This window comes from Struthio camelus, chromosome 18, assembly GCF_040807025.1.
Source record: "Struthio camelus isolate bStrCam1 chromosome 18, bStrCam1.hap1, whole genome shotgun sequence".
In the NCBI taxonomy this organism is placed as follows: Eukaryota; Metazoa; Chordata; class Aves; order Struthioniformes; family Struthionidae; genus Struthio; species Struthio camelus.
This window is the reverse complement of record NC_090959.1, coordinates 17,805,275-17,831,309: the sequence shown is the minus strand read 5'-3', so window position 1 is coordinate 17,831,309 and position 26,035 is coordinate 17,805,275. Positions and strand designations below refer to the sequence as shown.

At 49.2% G+C, this 26,035-nt stretch overlaps 1 protein-coding gene and 2 long non-coding RNA genes across 14 annotated transcripts in view; 2 read left to right on the top strand and 1 right to left on the bottom strand.

The window, feature by feature from the left end:
- Positions 1–14,678, bottom strand: part of ZBTB46 (zinc finger and BTB domain containing 46) — a 62,551-nt gene extending 47,873 nt beyond the window's left edge. For 3 of the 12 annotated variants that reach the window (XM_068912058.1, XM_068912048.1, XM_009680999.2), the window contains exons 1-3: positions 13,949–14,087; positions 7,206–7,333; positions 5,253–5,392 (exon numbers count right to left, since the gene is read on the bottom strand). Coding sequence is in view for 7 of the 12 variants with exons in the window: in XM_068912048.1 (XP_068768149.1) it covers positions 5,253–5,306 (54 nt within the window). In the remaining 5 variants the exon portion in view is untranslated. Of the gene's footprint in view, positions 1–3,027; positions 3,068–5,252; positions 5,393–7,205; positions 7,334–8,258; positions 8,519–8,699; positions 8,842–13,948; positions 14,088–14,299; positions 14,408–14,578 lie in introns of those variants that run through there. The other 9 variants (XM_068912057.1, XM_068912054.1, XM_068912049.1 and 6 more) reach the window with 8 other exon arrangements.
- Positions 14,057–17,670, top strand: LOC138061468 (uncharacterized). The gene is made up of 2 exons (XR_011135244.1): positions 14,057–14,180; positions 16,767–17,670. It is a non-coding gene; the product is annotated as an uncharacterized lncRNA (long non-coding RNA).
- An 855-nt stretch (positions 17,671–18,525) lies between these two features.
- LOC138061467 (uncharacterized) lies at positions 18,526–19,555 on the top strand. The gene is made up of 2 exons (XR_011135243.1): positions 18,526–18,674; positions 19,427–19,555. It is a non-coding gene; the product is annotated as an uncharacterized lncRNA (long non-coding RNA).
- Positions 19,556–26,035: the final 6,480 nt, after the last annotated feature.

Below are 26,035 nucleotides of genomic sequence, written 5' to 3'. Positions count from 1 at the left end.
TGCAAGGGTAATTTTCCTCTCCTCATTTTGCTGCAGATGAGCATTAAGAGTATTTTTCAACATCTTCATCAGCTTCTGTGAGTTTATGCAAGAACATCTTTTCTTAGATTTCTTCTTCAATGTCTTCCGCCTTGAAATTACACCATCCCCTTGGGATTTTATTTCTCTGCCATTTCATATGTTTACTCAGCTTATTTTAGTATGCTTGGATTGCCCCTAACTGTTGATATCTCTGCATGATACTTTACCTACACCTTGTCCTTCGTTTATACTGCCTGTGCCAAAACCCAAATTAATATATTTGTCTCTTGCTACTTTTGTTTTTAACTACACCAGTTTGAGATTCAGACAGTGACAAACCTGGTGCTTCTTATGGATGAAGCACTTGCTAGCCTGTTTAGAAATAGCTTCTCTAAGACCTTTATTTCCTGTTCATTACATTCTCACTAAATAGTAAAATCTATGCAAAACTCCTTCACGGTTTCCCTCCCACCCACCAAGCTCTTGACAGAAGATGCCCTCCGGGCCAGCTATGAATGAACAAAATCATGTCATTACTACACAAGGATTATATGATCTTACTCTACTTGTCCACATTTCCAAGGACAGTGGGGACAAAAGCAGAGGACAGGTGGACACCTTTAGAATAAGAAAGCAAAAGTACCTCATATTCTAAAATATAATAAATAATGAGTATAATAAAGCAAGAAAAAAAAATAACGAGAATATACATTCCTCTATGCAAAGGAAACACAATTGGCTGTGTTCCAAATAACTCAAAATTTAAGAATAAAGTGATAGAGATGAATGGGGAAGACATCCATCACAAGGAATAGCAGCCCTTCCACTGACAGGTGGTCACATTACACCACTTCCAGGTATGCTAGCAGTGATAGAGATACTCTTATGTTCAGTTTAATCAGTAACATTTAACATCTTCCAAACCAACAATTATTATTGTAGATGTCTTGATCTTTCTCTGGCTAAAGGTCTGCTACCTCAGATACGTTGTTCCATATTCAATGTTTGTCACATCATTGTACCTTTTAAATGAGAGGTCTGTGGGGGAGAAAATTAAATATGCCTCAAATTCAGAGGAATTAATTAGTTTTCTGTCTACCCATGTCAAACCAGCACATCCATTTAATGTCAAGGATCACTAGGGAACTAATCCAAGTTAAATTTAAGGCAATTTGCTAGTAGTTAAAAATTCAGCAAGCTTCAAAACCCTCTGCTCTTGTGTTCCAATTTTATATGCTGTTTTGTGGCTGTTTTCCCCCCCCACCACTTGTAACGATGTGCATCTTCACTTAAAAGATGCTATGTAAAGATTTCTTTAGAAAAGCAGTCCCCTTCAAACCGCTAGCAAAAGCATGTGAAAGACAGAACAAACCGTGGAGATTTTTAGCTTACTAAAATTTTTTTTAGGCCTGGTTCCACTTGATGCATCCAAACAAGTCTTCATGAAAGTTCTGACTGGGAAAACCGGGAGTAACTTTTTCCCCAAACGGGGAATACTTGCTCGACAAACTCTCAGACATATCGATGCTTATTTCGCTAGAGTTATTGTCAAAAAGATTAATAATAGGCCCATCCTGCACATTGGTGTACTGCAATCTTAGAAGTAAACTTACTAATGCTTTGCCCTTCAACACTGGTTAATGAAAAGAAAATAAAAGCCGTAATGCCTCCTGATGAATGTGTTCAGGTGGCCACGTGCTATCCTTGGCGTTTTATAAGTGGAGAACGCTACCTGCGGTGAATATTACTCCCGTCACTTTCTACATCCATGTTCTTTATTTCTAATTAACCTGTGGGATTTTGCTTTGCAACACCCCCCCCCCCCCCCCACTTCCAATACCTACTCGGTACAATTTCTTAACTTCCAGGAAAAAGTAAAGCAGGCTCAAACTACAAGATCATCCCCAGCAATACATTTTAACTCTGAAATGAGAAGCCTACCAAGGCTCCGCAGCCGCCTTCCTCACTGGCACGGGTGCTCCGTGTGAAAGCACGAGCCTGTGCCTCGGACGACAGCGCACAGCCACAACACAGCTCCCCAAGAAACCAGTGAACCACAAAAAACCGTCCGCAGACTCTGACAGGTTTTGCGCAAACTAAAAGGTAGCGGCACCAGGCTTTCTCCATAAGTCAATGTATGGATAGTACAGTAATTCAATTCTATTGCTTTTTCAAAAAAGTAACTAAAAAAATTGCTCCTGAACAAACAGCACTTGCATGTAACCGTAGAAAACGGACAATGTCTCGAGCATGAACAGATGTAATAACCACCGGCATGCAAAGTTCTGTCAAAATATAGGACAGCTTTGTATTTTCCATGCTGTCACAGGCCTGGTCTTAAACTAACCATTAATAATTTACATAAACTTTAACCTGAGCTAGAATGAAGCTTGTTCTACAAATACAGCATTTATGAAAAGTGTTTATTTTGCATCATCAGCACAAGCTGTTTGAACATAAAAATTTCACCTGAGGACATAATAACAGTCTAAATAAACACAATCTTCACTTAATGCTGGAAAGGTTTTCAATAGAAGAAGCAGTAACACTTACAAAGCCTAACCTCTCAGCTTATAATATATATTATAAGTCCCCCGCTGAAATGTTAACACCACTAAAATTAAGGGGTACAAATTTGTTACATATAAAACTCAGTGAATTATTTAAATTATGACAAAAAGCCACAGATTTAAAAAAAAAAAAAAAAACAGTAACATAGATGAAAGTCTACAGTATTATCCGCTGGGAAATCCTGGGGACAAAAATAATTTGAGGTACTTCATTCCCTTCACTCAGAAGGAAAACAGCAACAAAAACAGATTATAGTTATTCTGATCGATTGAAAGCCCAGTACAAGTTTGTTTGTTTTTTTTAAACTCCCTTGCATGATAAAAAGCTAACTAAAAATTTAAACTACATAACATTTAATCTGTTGCAATTTTTTAAACATAAGTTTCTACACTTAAGACTAAGGACACACAAGTTACAGTGTACCAAAATACTCACTAGTCTGTCACGCACTCCTCCACCAGCCACTCTGAGCTCCCTAGGGGAAAAAGGGCCAACCAGAATTTAGCTGAAATTGTGTGTTGTTCCCTTCCCCCTGTCCCTTCAGAGGGAAGGGAAACCAGAGAATGAACTGAAATTCTCTCCAATGGTTTATCATGCAAAAAATCCAACAAATGCACCCCGTTTCCCTGCTTCCCCCTTGTCCTTCCCAGGTCTCCACTCCCATCAGCATTCCAACATGTTTTAAATTCCTCTGCAGAGGAACCCTGCAAGGTGAGATCGGACTTGAAACTCCTCCTTGCATAACAAGACACAGAGTTTCTGCTAGTTTCACTGTTATCCAATTAAAGACAAGAGAAACGTGTATGATACATCATACCCATGTGGCCTATGCTGAAGATAAAACTGGAAAGAAAAAAAAAAATTAACCTTAGAAACTGAAGAGGACAGTACCTATACTTAGATTATTCTCCTAAATGAAAAAGGGCAGAAGAATCAGGATATTGACGGACGGTAATTCCCTACAGAGACATCACTCGCGGGTTTTTCAAGTACCAATCTCCAGAACTAATGTGTTTTCTCACAGGCGTGTTTGAGGAAGAAAAGCACGCAACTCTAAGAGATTAAGTTTATGTTGAATACGCAAAATTTGCATCTATTTTGAACAACATTTTAGATACAAATAGAAGTAACAGCTTATGAAAAATTAGCAGTTGCTGAGACACTTCTATCCTACTCTGATTCAAGAAACTGATCATTCATTGATCAAGTTATTCATTCAAGCCACAACTGTGAATTCAAAGAGAAATAGGCAGATGTTTGTAGTAAGAACAAACCAGATCCTTGGCCCAAGGATGTTAATTGCAACTCGTTTCATGAAAACATCAATACATCACTTTTCCCTTACAAATGGGAATGAGAATGTTTAATTACAGCTTAGAAAAATGAATGCTTGTCCTTATGGGCTAGAAGTTGTAAGAAGAAAAAGTTTTGCCTTTCAGTTTGAGAAATACTATAGAATTATAGAGAAGATAAGAATTTGGGAGGTATATAATTTTCAGCAAACTTAAAAAAAAAAAATACTAGTTGCATTCTTATCATCAGATTTGAGAGGCCCACTCAATTCTCAATAGCTGTATGGCAAAGAAACTCTGCAAAACCTTAATTAACACCTGCCTGATGAAGAGTCACTAAAATTGTTCTAATTTCAAGCCAAATGCTACCTCATCACCAACAGCATTAAAATGGCATTTCTGCTTAGCAACTCTGTAGGAGCTGCTATCCAGAAAGCCCAGGAGTCAAGTTCAAACAGCAGCAGCAGGGCCAGTATCGCACAATCAGTAGTTACAGTACTCTGGCAAAGATGAACTCACTCGCTTTAACTGTGAGTTCTCCGTGCAGGTGAAGACATTCCAACTCTCACTCTGTCTGGATTAGGTTTAGTCAGGAAATGCAATACCCAAGATCGTATCATCATGTTACAATTGCTTCTGACATAAAATAACGTAGATACAAATGCAATTATGAATAAAAGGATGGCTGATCACAGCAAAAAGAACAAGGACTTTCAAAACACCACACGCTTCCAGTCATTCACCTAATTACGTAGACTGCAAAAGCAAAGCCTCACATGAGCCACAAGCAGATCCCAATTCCAATAACCAAAACCTAAAGTAACAAGGAGCAATCATTACATCTTTCACTCGGCATTGTAAAACTTTAAACCAGTAATTTGGCTGTGACCTGCTGAATCGTCTGCCTGAAGTTACAGGAGTATCAGGTGTTTTAAGGACAGGAGAGCCTCTTGACCCACAAGAAATAGTAAAGACAAAGAAGTATAATATCAAAGTGACACAAGACGAAGGATTTCTGAAGGTATTTCAGAAAAATTCATTTATTAACCTTCATTAACTCTGATGGTACATGAAGAACTTCAAGAGAAAAGAAGGTCTGAAAGTGAAAGCTAAGGGAAAACTCTTAGCCTCCACAGTTTGGACAGGTGAAAATTAGGACAAACACGAGTTTAAAAACTGAAGGGGAAAAATAATTAAAAAAAAAAAAAAAAATCAACCAACCAAAAAAACCACAGAAGAGCAGAGCGGCAGTTTTTGGCATAATGTTCTTAAATGACTAAAAATCTTTTCACTATTTCCTCATTTTGTTAAAGAAAGCATGCAAACTTTAATATTAAAAAAAAAAATTCCAAGACCATTACTCCTTACCAGTAACAAACCGGGTTCCAGGCCTAGTGTTTCTCCTACAATAGCTGAGGACATCAACAGTCCTAGGGCAGCGCAGGTAGTGCACTTTTCTGCAACTTTCAAATAATACTGGTATAAACTCTTGTAGGAGAAAGACAGAACTACAATAAAAAACAAAACCAGGAAGAGTTACTAACATTAAATTACAAAATTACCAAACAATAGTCATATATTCCAATATTCTTTCCCTCTTAGTTCACAGGTATAAAATACCTAGTTATGGCTTACTAAACCAAAACGATATCAACGATATCAAATGCATATCAATACATTGCAGGTAATTAAAGCTAGGTTACCCTTATGCAATAGCCTAAGCAACAGTTCCTTCTGAAAAAGTATAGGAAAGAAAAAAATAACTAATTTTAGAACCTAAAACTTCAAACAGATCCTTGGAACAACAATGTTTCCTGTTTGGTAGCTTTTCAAAACGTTCTCACTTTAATGACTCTCTTTAAAGAGACATTTGCAGCCTGAGGGACACTAATTTACCTTAGTTGACCTATAAAATACCGAGTTAAAAAAAAGCTACCAATAAAGTTCTAAAAAAAATTAAGTCGGCAATGGAATATTCAAGAGAATTTTCTCCTGAAATATTTAACTGCCGGTACATACTAGCTAATGTCTTTCTAGGTTAAGAGACTAAACAATCCCAAGACTTTGAAAATTCTATATAAAATATGTATATGTGTACATGCGTACAGGGTACATTCAGAGATGAGACTCCTCAGACGAAACATTAACATTCACGATCGGAATGTATAAAAATAGGAATTGTCCTGAAGGCTAATCCACACAAAGATTTTTGTCTTGTTTATATGTGAAGATGCATCCATTATAACTATCTTCTTGTACACCTCTCTTCTCAAAGAGTACTTTTTTCTTTAGAATAACTTATTCACTACACTTGCAACATTTAACTTCAACTACAATGTTTGACTAGACTTCTAGTCAAAAATTTAATATATTGTTAGCCATTACAGCAAAGTATTTTCCATACATTTCTGATCTCCATATTTTAGAAGTCTTCAATACATAGATTAGCTCCCTTCATAACAATAATAAACTACATGTCAATACTGTTTATTTCAAGACTGACCCTCTGTCATGACAGAGTGTGGAAGAAAATATCAGAAGATACAAATTAAGAAAGCTTTTCCAATACAAACTAATGTAATTACAAATGGTGTCTTAATATAGCTAATAAATAAATTAAGTAATAAGGAAAACCTGAGCGTTCTTATGGCAACAAGCAGAACTGAAAATCTTGAAAATAAATATGACCCAATTCAAGGAAATACCACTGACTGTTCTCAACTTCTATTTCAGACTGCCAAATCTTGCTGCTCTTTAATTCTGATTGCTTCTCCATAGCAATTGTTTTGGCTAGCTCTTTTTAGTCCCGTTATTTAGGCAGTTCAACAAAAAAGGGGCAGGGAGGGGGTGACATACGCACATGGGAAACGTCTTTGTTAACCTAAGTGCAAAAGTAAAACATATTTTCACTTAGTCTTGGGACTGTCACCATTAAGGTCCTCATTTATACCTCTGACCCAGAGTCACAAAATGAGCCAGAATAGGCTGCTAAGCGTGAGACCTACCTTACTTTGCAGTGCTCTTCAATTTTCCTCGTGCTTTGAGTTCTGCACCTGTTTTCCTCTTCTCAAGGAATAGATGAGAACCAACTGACCATAACTAATGGTCCGTATCATAAGGTAGGAGCAGCAGAACAGGCACAAACATTTCTTTAACTTCTGTGGTTGGGTAAAATTTTTACACTAGCCTTTGTTATTAGTGTTAAGTCAAATTTTAAGGAACTGGAAGCCCTAATGGCAATGTTATCTCCAGCTAATCTTCCCCTTTCTCTTACTGCATTAAAAAAAGCAAAATAAACAGCTTTAAATGCTGAAAACTTACCAATATTTGAAAGTATTGTCTGTTAGCAAAAATGAGCGCCACAATGTTTCACAGCTGTATAGCACATGATTTAATGAACAGAGGAAAACGGTCTCTGGTAACAAGCTCCAAAAGGTTCATCAGTTGTCCTGTATTTGAGAATGAGAAGAACAGGAGGCAAAAGTTAAATCTTTAAGTCAAACACAAAACAAAAACTTTAGTGTCATGTAACTACAAGCAACTGTTAAAAAAAGTTTCCAAGGTGTTTAGTACAGACAGAGAACTATAATTTTTAGTTTCTTAAAAGGTAAACCAATAACTGAATCATTTACAACACTGTATTTGCCATTTCAAACAAGAAATATTCTGAAGCATTTCTAGTTAGCATAGAGGACAAATGATTTAGCCTTTATGTAAATTAAATAAGAGATTAACATACAAATTATAGGACTATTAAAAGCTTTGGACTATACTTCTCCCAAGCACTTCTGTCTAGAAGTCACTGCAAAAAACAATACTTGATGAGAGGATTTCAAACAATGTTAACATTTTTGTATACTCTAATTAACACCATAAAGATTTATTCAATGTTTCTGTGACACCTGCCATCCACACACTTTAAAAAGGCTTAATATTAATCTAATCTCACAGTTACGATTATTCCCATCCGCCTAAAGGCATTTATCTAAGATAACAAAACATTTAAAATGATGTTCCACATCATACAAGAGTCAGTAAGGAATTTGAGTTCTACACCCACCCAACTCTACTGAATCATTGCCTTCAATCCAATGTCATCCTCAAGTTAAAGAGCAGCATGCACAAGGATACCAAGTAAAGCAGTTTGTTCCTCTTTACAAAAAATCTAAAAATTCTGGGAAAAAAAAAAAGATATAACAAAGTGCAAATACTGAACAGAAGGTAAAAAGGAGTTCTTTTTTGCTCCTGTAAAAGCTTTGCAGCAAGAAATACAGCATCCCACCTGGTAACGCCTTGCTAATACAACAGGATGCACCTTTCCGCACAGATCAGTGATATTACTTGAGACACGAGAAAATACTTGGACGTGCATACCTCTGTTTCAAAATGCTTTGATGCAGTCTGATTTTCACCCTATGTGGCATTTCCTCTACATTTCACTTACTCATCTCTCCATACCTCTCCAACTCTGGCCATTCTCCTTTCTCTCCATCACAGAGACCACCATCACAGTATAGAAACAGTTGTTTTCCTCATTCCCCTGTTTTTAATCTCAGCTCTCCCTATCTCGCATCTAGTTTCACCAACAGAAGATCAGATCCAACACTACCACACCACAGAGCTTGCAGAACGGAGTAAGAACACGGAAGAGCTAACCAGCACTTAAAAAGCAAACATATGACAGGGTGGGAAGCTTGAGAAGTCTGGTGATGTCAAAAGAGATAAGAATTTAGCTGCAGTTGTATCTGCTAAACTAGCAGTGAAGATTAAAAAACCCTGATAAGTCCAATTGCCTGTGGCTAGTAGCGAGCTTACCTGCCCGAGTGCCGTTAACTTCTACGAGATCTAAGCTTCCACTTAAAAGAAAGAAAACTGAGTCACTAAAGTAATCTTCTAAGCCAAACGCTTCACGCTTCTGTTTCTGCTAGCCAAAAACCAACATAAAAAGCACATTAAAAAGATGGTTGAAGAACAGCATAACACACTGGGAATTGCCCGGAAGACAGGATCCCCCCAAACTTTCTCATTGGTTTTTGGCTTTTTACTTAGGGGATCTTTGCTAAAGTTCCGAAACCCAGTACGTAAAAAGGGAGGGAGTGCAAGAGGTGATTTGAAAAGAGAAGCATAGTGGTGGGAGGAGCTGGGGGAAAGAGTGCCTACGAGATAGACAAGAGATACAAGGGATCAGGAATAATCACAGAGTAAAACCACCACCACTGCAAAACTGAAGATGACATTAGAAGCGCTCTGTAAACAATCTAATTTTGCTTTTGTGCTTCATGGTACAAACACTTAGCACCTTGGATAGGTATCCCTTTTTACTTTTTAGCGTACATCTCACCATCTAAATTTGGTCAACTATTATAAAAAAGAAGTGGAACGAAGCCAAGAAGGATACAGTGGTATTAAGGAGGAAGGCAGTAAGATAGTTTTATGTTAGTTTTATGTTTAGCCGCCCTCTCACTCTCCAGCACTATAGTGGAAGAACTTTTGGGAGATGAGTACTGCATCCCGACTACTTTGGTTAGTACCTAAATTAGTTGGTGTCAGATTCGGGTATTTTAAGCACCTAATGGCTAATACAGGCCATCAATTCTTCTGTTTCACAGCATAATTTGGACAACAGTCAGAAAGATTATTTCCTTCAAGGGTATATTTGTGCAAAAGGTGCAAGTTTTGTTTAGCCCCTTCCTCAGTCAGAGCGAGCTAGTAGTCTGAACTACCAGCTCTCGTCCCACAGAGGTCTTCATCACAAGTTGAGAAAAACTAGAAAGAAAACTAGCTTGGACGAAACACGCAGTTTGTTCAACACGTGAAGAAGAAAAAAACCATGAAAGATAACTAGGCATTTTAGTGTATATAAGCATTAGCATATTCCTCAGTACATAAAATCCTACTCCCTTTTCTAAGTAGGGTTCTTAAGTAGCTATGTTCTTGGCACATCCTGGGGCATTCTTGTTACTAAGTTTATTTTAATCCATATGCAAGCTAGTAACCGTATTTGCAGAATATTTCACTCTTCCTTTCCTCCCATTATCAAAGACTCCACCCTCAGTTTTACCATAAAGCGAGCATTAGGAAACTTCCAATATTCATTGAGTATTTTTCTTCGCATGCGCACACATAAGCAAAGTGGACAGAAAAGGTCACAGCCGTATGGACTGGAATGAAAGTTATCCACATCCCAAGACGACAGGCAAGAAAGCAAGTTTCAACTCTAACTCAGCATGTACCTGCCACGTTTCAGCAAAGTTACCACACCTGCCTGTAGCAGCACTGTTTATTCCAATACATGCACGCTTACATACACACATGCAACAAAACACCACCAAGTGGAACGCATTTCCATCTAATTAGAATTACTGCCAAGGATCTCATCCTGCCTGCAAAATACTCAGAACCTGCATTCTAGTAGCGGTCAAAACAAAAACTAATGTCTCCTGAATATACGGGTATGAAACTTCGAAAGTTAAAGCAACTGTTCAGGGAATAACTGCAGCAGTCTGCTTTGTAAGGGACAAAAACAGAAAAATCCCACCCACAAGTCCCTCAGCAAATTCCACCACACCTTGTCGGAAATTCAGTGAGGACTGCAGACCAGTTGGCATTTATGAAGAAGAAACATACGTAGCACAACTATGTTTTTTCATCTGTTTACTAGGAAATGTTTTAGAAGAGGTGAATAAACACCAGCACCCCTGCTTCACAGGAGGAGAAGCTGATGGAAAGCAGTTATGACAGCAGCATGTTCAATCAATAGCTAGGATGGGAACTGAATCCCAAGCAGCTATCCCTGTCAGCTGGACATCGCTGTGCATCCAAATACATCAAGGCAGCATGAAACAGATAAAACGATTAAACTGCTTAGGGAAGTCAAGATTCTTTTCTCATGCCTCTCAACTGAAAGAAATCCCACAGTAAGCAACACACTATACTTCTCACCCTGCCTAAAGGTCTGAAAGGAATCAAGAAAACCTAAACCACTGAAGATTGTATTTAAGGAGGCTGTAACACAAACATACCACCTAGTGAAACAAGAAGTCCTAAAGAACTGATGAAGCGACACTTTGAGGCAATAAAGTGAAGTTTTAACACTTGAGTTCTGACAGTGTCATTGCACTTGACCAAAATATCATAATGATGCTCACGGAAATCATTAGGTAAGGAATAACATCACGGTACTTTACGCAGGCAGAATAACCCCCTCTGTCTCACAGCCGCGGTAGATCCCTTTACTCTAGCCTAACGTGACCTCCGCTCCCTACAGACAACCCCACAGCACGCTCTCTTTCACTATTAATACACTTTACGTTTCAAATAAAACATATATAACACACAGATGGGCTATACATTTAAAATATTTAAGTCAAGAGAAAGCCCAAAGCAAAATATAAACATGGTATTAATCCTTTTGCGCAGAGTGTCAGAATTTTCTAGTTCACAGCCAGTAATGGACACAAACTGCTGGCTCCTGGGAATTATAATGCGCGTATGGGATAACCATTAGAACTGCAGGTAGCTGTTCAAAGACTTAAACTAAGCCCTCTCTTTACCCTTTTGTTTGCCCATTAAACTAAGTATACAGGAGCAAGGAAAACCCATGTGAATGCCTTTTACCAATTTAGGGGGTGTCTAGAGAGCGTTACAGAGTGCTCTAGAGCAGCTGGTAAAGGCGGCAAGACCACTCAGGGGAGGTGGGGGGAAAGCCTTGGGAAAGGTCGAGCTGTTTGTGAAATAACTCTGCTCTGAAAGCAAGAAAACAACAGTTTGGACTGGGTGTTAGCCTGCTGCTGTGCTGCTGGAGGACAGGAAACTTTGCTCAGAAACTCCAAAAAGCATATCAAAACGGAGCTCATCCGAAAAAAAAAAAAAATCCAAACAAGTGGATAAGGAAGACAAAAAGCTTCATTTAAAAATGTGCTCAATCTCACAGCAAGACAGCACAGCATCAGAGGGAAAGCAGGCATGTTAACAGCAAATAATATATCTTTCAAGCCTGAGACATTTTTCCTTTTTGATAGAGAACTCTTGAGGCGGGGGGGGGGGGGGGGGGGGGGTTGCTAAACTGGTTTTCCTCTAAGCACTGCCAGTTATAAAAAAAAATCCACTTGCAAAGAACATATCCACTGTTGTACAACTGTCCCAGAAAACAAAGACCACGGGGAGAAAGTGGCCCATTTTCTTTAGTCTCCGAGAACCCTGTGTACAGGTCATGTTTTCAAAGGCTTTATCTTACACATTTCAGAATGAAACATCTCTTAAAATACATGAACAAACATTTAATGTTAGAATTACTAGAATATCTCATTTTTTGGTACCATACTAAAATTGACTCACTTACTTGAATGCTAGCACACAGTCAATGACACCAATTGCAATAGTAAATAATCCTGTGTTTAGATACGAGCGAGTTTCCTCACTCAGGACAAGCTGTATCAAAACCATACGACCCGTTTTCTATTTAAATTATAATCATCCTGCCAGTGTATCAAGCACAATAATATTTTTCAGAAACATACGTTTGGGAGTTCCAGTAAGAACTGTTTTGCAGTTCTCAGTCTGGCCCGTGGGGCAACCTCTACCCATTTCATCTCAGTTCCCAAAAAACACCTTAAAGCAATAATTCCTCACCACATGCTGAAAATATTGTGACTAATAATACACTCCACCCATTTTTCCATCACTAAGAATTTCAAAATGTAGAACTTGACAAACAGCGAGTGAACTCAAAGAAACAGAATTTAAATTGGTAAAGTCAAATTTTATTTCCAATTAAAAGGTGTTATAAAATAAAAACGTTCAAATAAGGTACTGATAGAAGTGGAAAAGCTATACAGTCACTGAAAGCTTCCTTCTTAAAATTACATTTTCCTCACTCTTCTTTGATTGCCTAGTTTTTCCTTTTAACCCCACTGTCCCCATTTAAAAAAAAAGGAATTAGGAAAAAAAAAAAAAAAAAGCTCGCTCTCCTTTTTCAGAAAATACATTCAATACATTAGCAGTGGAGATGCTCTCTGTATACACAGAATCCGCACTTGTAATGAATACTTTATGGAGTGCAAGAACTGGGACCTAGATCTATATTCCAGTGACTAAATGCTAAAAATGATGTAAGTGATGCAATTAAAATGCATATAAAACTTTGGCACAGGTGTCCACAGTAACACTGTTTGCAAAACACATTTCCTAATTAGCATAGCTTTAAACAATGCTGATAATAATCCGATCCTGTAATCCACGCCAAGTGAATCATTGAGATTGCAAAATAAAAGGCATGAGGAATTCATTAAAGAACTGTTAAACTCCCCTTTGTTTGTCTTCTCCTCGTCAGGTGCAAATAAATAAATATTGTTTTATATATCTGGACGTCTTCAGGGCGCTCAGCTTCACAATAACGCACCAGTAAAGCGCCTCCTCGGGAGGCACCAGCATTTTTTCCCCCCCCCTCCGTTTTAAAAGGAGAAATCCTCCCACTGTAACAGTCCTGAAAAAATCTGCTCCATTCTCTGTTTGTCATCGGGGATTGAGTTATCAGACGCTACTTGTATTACTTTGGGAAGTGACATGTCTATTTCCAGAGACACAAAGGCAAGGCGGGCGCGCAGCCCCCGCGGGCGCGCACCTCTCCTTCGCCCCTCGGCCACCTTCGCCGTGCACTTTTTCGGGGGGCTGGGGGGTAGGACACCTCACTAGTTTCTCTGCATGCCAGAGAGCCTTCCCAGCCACTTTTGCACTTGTTACGGCCTTATTTAAAAAAAAAAAAAAAAAAGAAAAAAAAAAAGAAAAAACCCACCTATGCCCACCAAAAGCCACAGCGTTATTTCTCAAGCGGTTTTTTTGTTTGTTTGTTTGTTTTTTTAAAGAGGGTCACATCCCCCATTTCAGCCTGCAATTAAAATGGAGGCAAGGCCAGGCGATCTATGCCTGGCTTTAGGGGGAGACAATAACCCAAAACAGGCCTGGCTTTAAAAAAAAAAAAAAAAAAAAAAAGAGAGAGAGAGGAGAGAGAGAGAGAAAGAGAGACAGAAAGAGAGAAATACAGCATGCTTCACCAGCATTATTACCTCATCCCTTTTTCCAAGCAGTTTTGAACCACACTCCTGACAAACTCTTGGTCCAACTTGCACAGATGCTGATTTTTAGGGGGCGGAAAGGGTTTTAATTCTGGAGCCAGGACCGAGCCTTGCCATTTGCAAGTGGAGCTGCCGTTAAAATGCCCCCTTGTCTCTTCTCCTCTCCCTTGAGCTGGGTGTTGACGCAGCAGAAATTACCAGCTGGAAAATTCCCCTTTTGGAGGTTACAGGGAGGGGGGGGGGGAGAGTTGGGGGGGGGGAAGAGAGGGGGGGGAAGAGAGGGAGGAGGAGAGAGGGGAGGGGGAGGAAGGGGGGGGAGGGGGGTTAAACCCTGCCACTTACCAAGTTAAGCCATCCACCCACACCAAATAAGACACCGCGTCCCAAAGAAGGCACCGACCGGGCCCCCCCCCCGCCCGGCCCGGCCCCCCCCGGCGGCGGCGGCGGAGGGGGGGGGGGAGGCGGCGGGTTCTGCCCGGGGGCACCGCGGCCGGGCCGAGGAGGGGAGGGGAGATGGCGGGGGGGGGGGACATCGGCGGCGGCGCGGTGGGGAAGGGAAGGGTGGGGGGCGCGGGCTGCCCCCCCCCGGGGGGGGGAGGGAGGTGGGGGGGGCGCGCTTACCTGGGCCCCATGGAGGGGAGCGGGGTCTCGGAGCGGCCGGAGCTGTGGCTCCGTCGGTCACTCCGTGCCTCTGCTCCCGGGTGGGGAGGGAGGGAGGGAGGGAGGGGGGAAGGAGGGGGAGGCGGGGGGGGGGGGAGAGGCTGGCGGAGGGGGGAGGCGGGGGGGGGTGTGTGGGTGGGGGGGGGCCCCGGGCGCGCTCCCGCCGCTCCCTCGGGCGCGCGGGGCGCGAGCCCGCGGCGGGCGGGGGGGCGGGGCCGCGCGGCGCGTGCCACCGCCTTCCCCGCCCGCCTTCCCCTCCCCCCACCCCCGCCGGCCGCCGCTGATTGGACGGCGCCGGGCACGGGCCCCCGCAAGCCCCGCCCCCTCCGCCCCGCCCCCTTTTCTCCCCCTTGCGCCAGGGGAGCGGGGGCGCCGCCGGCGGCTCTGCCGCTGCCGGACACCGGAAGTGAGGGAGGGGCGGGGGGGGGGAGGTTGGGGAGCGGCTGGCGCGCGCGGCCGGGCTCGCCCGCGCGGGGCATCACGGGAGGGCGCTGTGACAGGGCGGCGGCGGCGGCCTTGTCGCCTCGCCTCGCCTCGGGCCGCGGCGGCACCTGTCCCCGCCGAGGGCGGCCGCGTCGCCGCTCAGGGAAGAGACCCGCCGCTCCCGCGCACCCCCGGGCGTCGTGTGGCGGCCGGGAGGGTCAGCCCACCCCCCCCCTTCCCCGGTATCACGGCACCCGCGGCCCTCGGTAGGGCGAGCGGAGCGGTGCTGTCAGGGCCGCTCGCGCTCTGCCCGCCGTCAGGCTGCTCGCTGCTCAGGGCAGGACTCGGGGGCTTTTTGGCCCCAAAGATAGGATATTTTCACGCTGCCGACTTAGGCGTGCGGCGATTGTGCCCAGATCCGGCCGGTTACGCCTCCGAGTAGCTCGAATCGGCCGTTTGTTTGCGTCGTTGCTGACTGGCGTGTGCAATCGCGGTAGCTGCGCAGATAATCGTGCACCTAAGGTTTAAAAATTTGCCCCATGGTTCTCTCTCTCTCACATCCTATGTATTTTCTTGGATCTCTGGCTTTCGAGTAAGCAGAGCTGCTGTTGCAAGCTCAACATTGACTTTTATGCCTGCTCTTTATTGAAATCCGTTTCTCCGAAGTGCTTTTAATCTTTAGGATTCCCTCTCACAAAAAGAATATTTTCCCCTTTTTTTATCTGTAATTTAAATAAATGGGTATTCTGTCATGTCTCCTCCCCCCCACCCATTTCCTCCCACATATCCCAAATACCTGTAATTTACGAAAGAATATGAATGAACCTGATTAATGAAAATGATACGTCTTTCAACTCCAGCATATTTTTAACTAGCTCTTATTTGCTATTGCAGTGGAGTCCAACTAACACCTTCCTAGAAAGAGTTCCATTAAAATGCAAATTAACAGTTTGCTGAAGTTGTCTCTTAATACAATGAAGGACACAGTTTCTTAGATGTAAGAAATAGAAAGTAGTCACTGCCTTTTTCTGCGTGTGCAGGCTTGTGTGCATGCACGCATGTCATTGTACGTGGACTTTCCAATCTTTGACACCTATGTGGAGAGAACACCGGGACCACACAAGCAAAATTTGCAGCTTACGTTCTCAAGCACGTTTTTCCTGTGAAACTATCCTCCTTGGGTCTGCAGGTGTTAGTCTCTTGGGGTAGGCAGTAGTTGCATGCTTTAATTCTTCTTTCTAGACTCTGCACTGAAATGTGGAGAAAGAGTAGGTTATAAGGGTTGACTGAAAATGGAGCTGTATTTGTATATAAATATCCCCGTTTTACATAAAATCTATGTTATACCTGCTTGCGACTGCAAACACTCCTGCCTTTCTTTGCTCTTCTGTACTTGAGACAGAACTTACCCCCTTATCCCAGAACTCCTTAGATTCTGCACATATGCTCTCTTATTCTGTTCCTACCCAGGTCTTTGTTGGAAGAAAGTATTTATTTATTTAGTTGTGTGTGTCAGGCTGGACTCACTCCCCCATGAGCAGCAGCAGCTGCAGCCTGGGCACTGCCCTGGGGAATGCTTTCAAAGAGGGGGAGGGTGGCGTCAGGCCGAGTTTCCTAAAGCTGTTCTGCACAAAGGGTTTGGGAAGACTTGAAAAGGTTTAATATTCCTTTGCCAATCACACATAGCTTTTCACCCCCTTAATTAGAAGTTTGTATTGTATTTTAGGTAAATACTGCAATTACTCAGTCTGTCCCTAGAAGAGAGGTGGTTTCTGCCCCCGAGTAGCAAGAGAATGCACGTGGAAAATGCAGAGAAAAAGAAGACCTGGAGGAGAAATTAGTGTAGTCCACAAGATTTTTGGTGTGCAAAATGCCATAAACAAGATGTGCGGTGGAGAGGTTAAAAGCACTAGGGTGCACCTCTTGCGAGAAATGTCAGGGATTAAAGACCGTGTGTTTTCAGGCTGAGTCTACATCCTTTATATGCCACCCTTTTCAAACTGCCAAATCACAAATTTCATCAAGCCAGACCGCTGTGCAGCAGGAGGTGAGGACTTTAATCATGCCAGCGATAGTTTTCAGCCACTGGGGAAGCAGGTAAAAGTCATATTCCTGTAGCACAAGAGATCTTGGAAGCGCCCCAGCACAATTACTTGCTTTTTTAAGAAGAATATATGAACACTTGAACATACACTCAGCTCCTGGCAAAACCAAGACGAAGCCACATGCAAATGCTTAGTGGCTAATCACAGTAACTGGTTGCACAAATTAAGCACACGTGTACTGGCACACATGTTCTTCCGTTCCGCTGTGTGTTCCGTGTTCATGCGTGTGTCTGGGGTCTCTCGTTAAGCAATCTCAAAGAATGTACGGCTGTAAATGAGCCCGTCCGTGTCAGCACCATCGCCTCTCGCTCTGCCCCGTGGTGGGGCACTTTGGGGTCGTCGTATGTTCCACAAGGGCGCAGTGACAGAGGACAGCCGCCCGGTTTGCTGTGTTTGTGCAGTCTCGTTTGCAGAATCAACTGCTTCTAAAGCATCCTTCCTTCCAGGTCTCCTGTTTGGCTCTAGACTGTCTTATAGATAATCTCAGTTGTAGATGTTGCATTTAATAAAATAATTTCTTGTGTCTCCTTGTAGTTTGCTTGGTTTGGAAGCATGTTGATAAAAAACCAAGTGGCCTAATTATTCTCTCCCCTCCTACCACCATAAGTTTTGTGCTCTGAGGCAGAGGCGCCAAAAATCCTCAAAGATTTCCGATCTGCGAGCTTTGCTTGCACAGATCCTCCTTTTGTTTTCAAGCGGCAGCTCTATACACCGTGCAGACTAATCTCTATCTCCAAAGCCTGTTCTTTTCTAATTAAAGCAGGAAGAAAGCAGTTTTGTTGGATGCCGCTCCTACCCATCGCGGCAACTCTGGATCCCTGAAAATTCCCGAACTTTGTCCGCCAAGTTCTCTCCGGCTCTCTGATGTCAAAAGAAAGGGTTAACGGACCCGCATTCCTGCCCGTGTTGCTCCGGATCAAAGGTCAGCTGGTTCTGTACCATGAAGGAAGAGAGGGAGGTGGTGTGCAGCCCTGACCAGGTCATTTTAGGAGTAAACCACATCTGAGCCGAGCTAATGAAGCAGTATTTGTCTCTCTCTCACATGCACATACTCCCGCTCGGTGCTCGGCAAGTCAGAATTCCTTCTCTAGTGGGAGTGAACATGTCGATTGTATTTTTTCCATGATGTGTATTGAGGCATTTGCTAGGTTGTGGGAGTAAACACTTGGGGGAATTCTCCATAAGCTAGCAAGGGCAAGTCACAAGCCTACTAAATATGGTGAATGAAGACTGCAAAAAAACCCTGGAGAATAAAACTCCCTCTTTCCACCCATCTCCCCCACCACCACCGCCCCCGCATATTTTTTCTCAGTATCGCGCGTTGCTGTTTAACCACTTGCCGGGTAAATCCATTTCCATTTGTGTGACTAAATGCACTGTGCTGCTTTAGTTTTATTTTCTGTGCTGAAGGGCAGTACCAGGGCGGTCCTTCTTCTCTTCATTATTAACCGAGGGACACAGCACTGTCCTGCTCGAGAAAGCAGAGACACCAACTATTCAACGAGGGGAACAACAGGAAATGCTCTCAGGTCTGTAAATACTTGAGGGGGTGAGAGATGATGTTCATGTACAAAATATTTGACCAGCCGCATCCCACTGACCTCCTTTGGTGCCGCTCTGGAAAGGGATTGGCCGGATTCAGAAACAGTTGATCTTTAATGCTCCAAAAATACATTCCCTTTCAAACGCTCATGTAGAGAAGCGTCCGAGCTGCCAAACCCAGGCCCCACTCCAAACCTTTCATGGCCCGGGTGAGTTCAGCTCCTGGGTATTTGCTCATTCAAGGCTGGCTGCAGACAACGGCAAGGACACGAGTTGCCCGGGCCGACAGGCGCCGGCCGCGGTCGCGCCTGGCAGGACGGCGAACGGCTGCGCGCCCGCTGCCGCCTTGCCCGGGCTAGACCTCTCGGGGCAGCCCGGGAGCAGCGAGGTCCTGGGTTTGCCCGCCCTGGCGGGACGCCTCGAGGCCGCCTGGGGCCCCGGCCGCTTACATCCAGGAGCCGCCGGTCGTTTCAGTTACAGCCCAAGCTCAAGCGGAGGGCGTTTTACGGCAATGACGCTGCCCTCCTCTTGCAACTGAAGATCTCTGGTGTCCTTTTTGTGGGCCTAGGCTCTTCTCACGGTCGCTTTCTCTTGTGTTTTATGTCGCGGTGCTCTGGTATTTCGTTCCTTTAACAGATTTCCTCCTTTGTTGGGTATTGATTTGGAACAGCTCCGCGCTGTGGGGTCTGGCTGGGCAGACGGACAACGTACCCTTTAATCAGGCCTTTCCCTTTTGCAGGTCTCTGTTGAGGTTGGCCTCGCTGCGCGTCTAGAAAGAAGAAGTGCCTGGGGCGTTTTTTTTTTTTTTTCTGAGACCAACAGTACAACGCCAACATGTTTAGAATAAATTTTGATCTTTCATTTCCTCCTCCAGTATCACTATCCTTCTTGCTTGCAACCTTTGATGGAGATGATTACCTCGCCTCGGTCACGCCGGCCCCTTCTGAAATGGCCAAACTCATTTCTCTTTTCAGTAGTCATGAGACACAAACGGGGACGTTCACCTGACGGCACGCTAGCGTCGGCATCGTAAAAAATCCGATGGGGCTCTCATTTAAGCTGAAGACTTTTTGTTACAGTATCTCAAATTATTCAGCATTTAAGAGAGACTCAGCTGAAATGTCTTTTTCTGTTTGCAGCGATTTTATTTTCTTTAGGACCTAAACAAAGCGCAGGCCTGCACCGGCGCCCTTTGCTTCAGGCACACTATATAAATAGCGTTTGCAATGTATCCGCGCTTGGAAAAGGCAGAAGCAACAGTTAAAATAGATATATCTGCTGAAGTCTGTGGAGTGTGGTTTTGGGTTTAGTCAGGCGATTTGTAGTTTGCCTAACAATTTAGGCCACATGCAAGGCTTAACTAGGTTAAACACTGTAAGTCAAATTCTGCTCTCATTTGTGCACAGCTCCAGTTGACACTCGGGTGGGCACAGAGCAGCCCTGCAAGATGTTCCCTTTCTGTGTGAATTAACTCCACCTCCACTTCCTTCCCCTCCTGGGCTTTGCGAGGGACGGATCGCTCACCTTCGCCAACGCGCGGGCCCCCTTTTCCTGGCCCAAACGGCAGCCCGACAAGGTGGGAGCAGGGCTGCTGGCGCAGCAGGGACGTGGAGAGGGGCTGTCCCGCGCCGGGCCGTTCCTGGCCTTCAGCCGGGGTCGGGGCAGCCGTGCGGCTGTGCCATTGCTTCCCACCGTAAAATAATTAAAAAATTAGGAGGACCCTGGCAAAAGAGCCGCAAAGTGTCATTAAGTAAACAAGAAGCATTTTGCACGATATTTGAATTTATATTAAATTGCTTGTCATGAGGAGTGATGAGGCTGTCAATAAATTAGTTTATACTAGGGGCTATTTAAAGGCGGTTAATGGTATTTAGCATTAACAAGTCATTCTGTGAGCAGCAGAACTAAGGACGCTTGGTTTCCTACGGCTGCGGGTGTCGGGAGCGAGCTTTCCGCGCGGGCGAGCGGCCGTGCCGCAGCGGGAGCGCAGCCCGCCGAGCCTCCCTCGGGCCCGGACGGCGTCGGTCCCCGCCGCGCGCACCGCCGCGGCGTCGCTGCGATTTCGGCTGGCGGGGGGGGGGGGGGGGCGGCCGCCCGTCGAGGCTGCACCACCCTCTCTCCTTGGTGCTCGGGGCTGAAACCGCCGCCCAGCAAAGGGCGTCTGGGAAAGGAGGCACCGCGAGAAGCGGCGGCGACCTCCAGCTTCGCGGTGGAGAAGGGAGGGCAGCGAAGGGCAGGGGCTGTGCGGCGGCGAAAGCGCCGTTTCGGGCTGTGCGAGGGGCGGCTCGAGTGGCCGTCGGGGCGGCGCGCGCGGGGCAGAGGGTCCCGGCCAGCCGGCCCCGCTGGTTGCCAAAAGCGCTGGTTTCCCGGCCCTTCTCCCGGGTTTCTGCGCGGGTGCCCCCCGTGCCGCCCCGGCGGCTCCCCGCTCCCGAGCATCCTCGTGCAGCGGAGCCCCGCGCCGCCGCTGCCCCGCAGCAGGGAAGGGGAAGGGGAGCGCTCGGGACCCCCGGGGGCGGCCGGCTGCTTGCGGCGGGCGGATGCTGCTCCGCGCTCCGGCTCCCGCCGGGCCCTTTCCCGCCTGTCGCAGAGCCGGGGACGGTTGCAGCAGGGCCCGGGACGCCGTCGCAGCCGGGCGGATCCAGCACCCGAGCCGGGGCTGGGCTCGCCCTCCGCAACGACAGCAAAGCGGCAGCGGAAAATCCCTCCCCGAGCCAGCGGCCTTTGGAAAGACGTTTCCTCCTCTGCAGCGAGCCCCAGGAAAGCCCCGGCTCCCGGCCCCGGCCGAGGCCTCGCGCTTCCCGGGCTCCCGCTTCGGCCGCGGGTGGGAGCGCCGCCAGCGAGGCCCGGGAGAGCCCGTGACGCCGGGGAGGGGGGGGACGTGGCAGGGACGCGGGCGATTATGGACGACCCGGTGAGGGATAGCTGCTTCGCTTGAGCAGCTCCAAAATCCCTCCAAAACTGCCAGCGCTCCCGGCCCTTCGCCAAGCCTAACGCAGTGGCTCCCGGCGCTCCCGGCGCAGCGCGTCCCCTCCGTGCACCGCCTCGGCCGCCGGCAGCCTCCGGGGCGCCGCGTCCGGCCCCCCATCCGTCCCCCTCCCCGTGCCCCACGGAGCAGAGCGAGGGGCTTCGCGCGGGGGGCCGCGGCGTGTCGGGCTCGAAGCGGCCGGGAGGCCTTGGGCCCCGAGCCCTCCTCCCGTCGGCCGCTCGGCCGGGGCGGCACGGGCGCATCCGCGCCGAGGCGAGCTTGTTTGTTCTCAGCAGATAGTTTGATGGCTTTTATCTGATCACCGGTTTTCCTGAGGAAGGAAGGGTGAGTCTGAGTCACTCGCAAACGGGGGCCCTTCGCCTCTGGGCACGGCTGGCGGGGGCCACGGGGCGGGAGAAGAGCGCGGGAGGCTGGCGAGCCGCCGTCGAGGCCCTGGCGGCCTTGCAGGCCTGAGGCCACGGTGATGGGCTGGTGTGTGTGGGGGGGGGGGAGGCGGAGGGGGAGCCTTCATCCTTCGATGCTGCTCTGGGCATCGGCCGGTGCAAACCGGGAAAGGGGGCGCGGGGCTGGCGAAACGGAGAGCAGGCGACGAGGGCGCCCGGCTCGGGGCCGGTGCCGCGGGGGCCACGTCGCGCTCCCTTCCCGGCGGCAGCCCGCCGACGGGAGCTGCCGGCGCGACGCCCCCGCTTGCAGAAAACACCGTCCCCAGCACAACTGAGAGCAGGAGGCCAAATCGAGCGGGTAAATGGGAGAGGGGGACGGGTTCACGCCCTGCGAGGAGCCGCCGCAGGGGACGAAACCGCGCTGCTCCGCCGACGTCTCCTTCGGCGACCGCCTTGAGAAAGCAGCTCGGCTGAGCTGACCTGCTTCCCGCGGCGGGCGGCAAACGCTGCCAGAGCCGCATCTCGCCGCCGGCGCCCACCAGAAACCTTCCCGGGGGCTTTGGGAGCGGGAGCACGCTCGGGTTTTGCACGAGGCGGCCGCCGCCGCGCTCCGCTCCTCCGACTCGACGGAGCGGGCGGGAGGGCGGATGGCAGCTCCGCCAAAAATCCCCCCAAAGCGCAAGCGAACGGCTCGCGACAAAACGCCGCCTCCCGGGTTACGAGCAAGGCGCCCGGCCGGAGCGATGCCCGGCGCGGCGGCGGCGGCGGCCCTTCGCAGCGGCTCGAGCGCTGCAGGTGCCGGGACGCGGCTGCCGCTGCCGGCTGGCCGGGAGGCTCCCGGCCCTGAAACAGGAACCAAAAGTGGAGCTTTTTCTTTTTCTTTTTTTTTTTTTTTCCGGACCTGCATTTTTTAGCCGTTTCCTGACGCAGATGCCCGGCGCTGGATCCCAGGTGCGGCCCCGCCGCGCTCCCCACCGCAACCCCCTTGCTCGGTGCAGCCGCCTGCCCGGCGCGAGGGCAGCACAGCCGCCGTAAAGCCGAGCTTTTCTGCAGAGAAATCCCAGTTTTGCATCCTTTTAGTGGGGATGGGAGCCCCGGCCGAGCGGCGGGCGCGTTGCCTGGGCGGCAATTCCAGCCCAAAGCCGGGCAGAGCCGGGGGCTCGCTGCAGAAACCACCGCAGGAGCAAACACGGCTGCACGGAGGGGAAGCGGCGGCCGGGCACCACCGAGCAGGAGGGGCCGCGGGGGCCGCGGGCGACCTGGGCTGAGGGCCTCATCCTGACCCTCCTCCCCAGAGCCATCCTGCCGCATCCTGCTCCTAGAGCTGCCGGGAAGAACGGGGAGAGAAGCCACGGAGCTCAGCGGGTTTGCACCGTGCTCGCAGCAGCGCGGCGCCGGTCAGGATACGGCCCCCAGCCAGCTCCTCTCCCAAAAAGTATGAATTTGGCACGGCCGGGGCTGAAGTTAGGAAAACGCCGGCAGACGCCCGGTTTCCTCCATACGTGAACATCAGCGGGGTAGAAAACGGTACAAAACTCCGCGCCATGTTTTCTGGGAAGATTTCATAGGGACGCGTGCAGCATCCGGGCCGCCCCGACACGGTGCTGGCTTGAACGCACTGCCGGCGACCCAAGGCTCAGCCCAAGCGCGGCGGCGGCGCCGGAGCCGTCCCCGACCGCGCAGCGCTCCCGGCCAGCGCCCCGGGCTCCCGGCGTGCCTTTTTCCCGCGCCCAGCCGGCTGCTCGGCAAACAGCAGCTGACGCGGCTGCCCCGCACGCCGGCAGCGCCCGGCGGCCGATCCTCCAGGAGCTGCCGCAGAAGGCACGTCTTAATGTATGCGTTTGATAATTAAGGAATTAAGTGGCTTTCCCGAGGCCGCCCGGCGCGTCTGGGAACAGCGCCGGTCCCCTCCCGCCCGCCGGCCTCGGCCCAGCAGCTCCCTCCCCACTTCCTTCCCAAGCCGATAATTAGTCCGGTTTTATTCTGTTTCGGGCTTTTTATTTCCCAGTGATTTCTCCGACCTCTGCGTCTGGCCCGAACGCAGCCCGGCCGGCGCTCGGCTTCGCTGCGGGCGGCGCGGGAAGCGCCCGACGAGCCCGGCGCGCGGGGGTCCGGCCGGCCCCCGGGGCACCAGCAGCCCCTCGCTCGGCTCGCGCGGCCGCGGCTGGCCCCGAGCCCTGCCTTTCCCACCAACGGCGGCGAGGTTCGCCCGTGCCGGGGCTTCGTCAGCCCGCGGCGAGCCCGCGCGGTGGGTCGGGGGGCCGCGCGGGGACCCGGCCGTTCGGAGACGCCCTACGGCGCCGGCGGCGCCGGCAAGGAGCTTCGCCGCGGCTGCCGCAGCCCAGGCCGGCTCGCCAGGGGCTCCAGGAGCATCGCGGCTCCGGCACCCTCGCGGCTCCGCCGGGTCCTTTGCAGTGCGGCGACCTTCCCGTCTCAACCGCGGGGTCTTTCGCCCCCTCCCCAGGCTCTCGGGGGGGTTTTGCTCGGCCCCGCTGCCGCCGCGGGAGACCCCGGCTCGTCCCACCGCAGGCGCAACGCTCGCCGGCCGGCAGAGCCGGGGCCTCCCGCGGCGCCCAGGTGACACGCGGACGTGACCTTGGCCCTGCCCTGTCCCTAAAAAGCCCTGGGTGTCCCCGGCGCCTCGAACCGGCCGCCTGGCAGCCGGGCGCCCTGGGCAGCACTCTCTGCCCCCGTCCCTGCTCCGAGGGCTGCGACTCGGTTCCTCGCAGCAGGAGCTGTCGGCCCGCGGACCCTGCTCCCGGCGGTTCCTCCTCTTCCTCGCCCGCTCTCCTGGAGCTCGGCAAAGCCTTGCAAAAAAAGGGCTGGGGTCTCCCCCCCCCAAGTTTACCGAGGAGGTCAGCCCCTCTCTGTCCCAAGATCTCCGCCGGCAAATCCGCCGGCCGAAGCCCGGAGCGAGGAGGCGAACAGGGCCACGAGCCCTGCTCCCGCCAGCTGCCGGCGGCAGCGGTACCTGCTCGGGGGGCAGCGCGGTGAAGCCGGGCAGGGGGGCGAGCTGCTCCGCGGCGGCGCTGCCGGCCACGGCTGCTCCCGGGGATCATGCGGGGCGCGGGGACGTGCCGAGGATTTTGTCCTCAGCCCGTCGATCCCCTCCACGCTTCCCCGGCGCCAAATTCCCTTTCCAGGTAATAAAGACGCGCAGGATGTTTGAGGAGCCTTTGGATCTGCAAAGGGCCCTGTAAAACCGAGGCCTTTCAGAGCCGGGAACGGCTCAGCCGCTCGCGAGGACGGAGGCAAAACCCACGCCGAGCGCCTTTCGCCCCCCAGCCCCTGCACCCACCGGTCCTAGGCAGGGTGAAGTCGCGAGGGCCAAGAGCGCCGTCGCTTCGGGGCGTTAGCTCGTCACCCGCTGGGGACGGGAAGATTTTTCCGCCTTGTCCCTCTGGCGCAGCCTTGCACAACTCGGTGCGTGGTGGAGGTTACAAGCTTTCCTCGGAAGCGTGAAGCACCGCCGGCTGCCGGAGACGGCTCTCTCGCCGTGACGGAGCAGCGTTTCGGCCGAGGCCGGGGCGAGGTTACGGCTAAGCGGAGCGGAGGGCTTCCGAGCTGGAGGGCGGCGCGAGCGCCGAGCCTCGTGAATTGTTTTGGAGCTGGTAGCCGGGATGTGCGGTCACTGCCGTTTCAGAGCGTTCGGCAGAATCGCGGCACGTGTTCAGGTGCTCCTCTCCCGGGGAGCTGATATGAAGCTCTGGCTCTGCACTTTCCTCTCCCTGCTCTATCTGCCCTTTATCAACCTTCCACCCGCGGTCTCTCGCCCGGAGGCGGCTGCAAGAGCAGTAACCGGCCTGCAGCGTCGGGGCACGGGGAGCATCTTCCTCGGGACCCCCCGTTCCGGGAGGGATGGAGGGTTCGTCCTGCGGGGCCACGGAGCAAGGTTTTTGCACGTCTGACTCCAGCGTGCTGGAAGGCAGCGAGAGCGACGCGCCGAGCCGCCAGGCAAGCGGCAGCAGGGAGCAGCAGG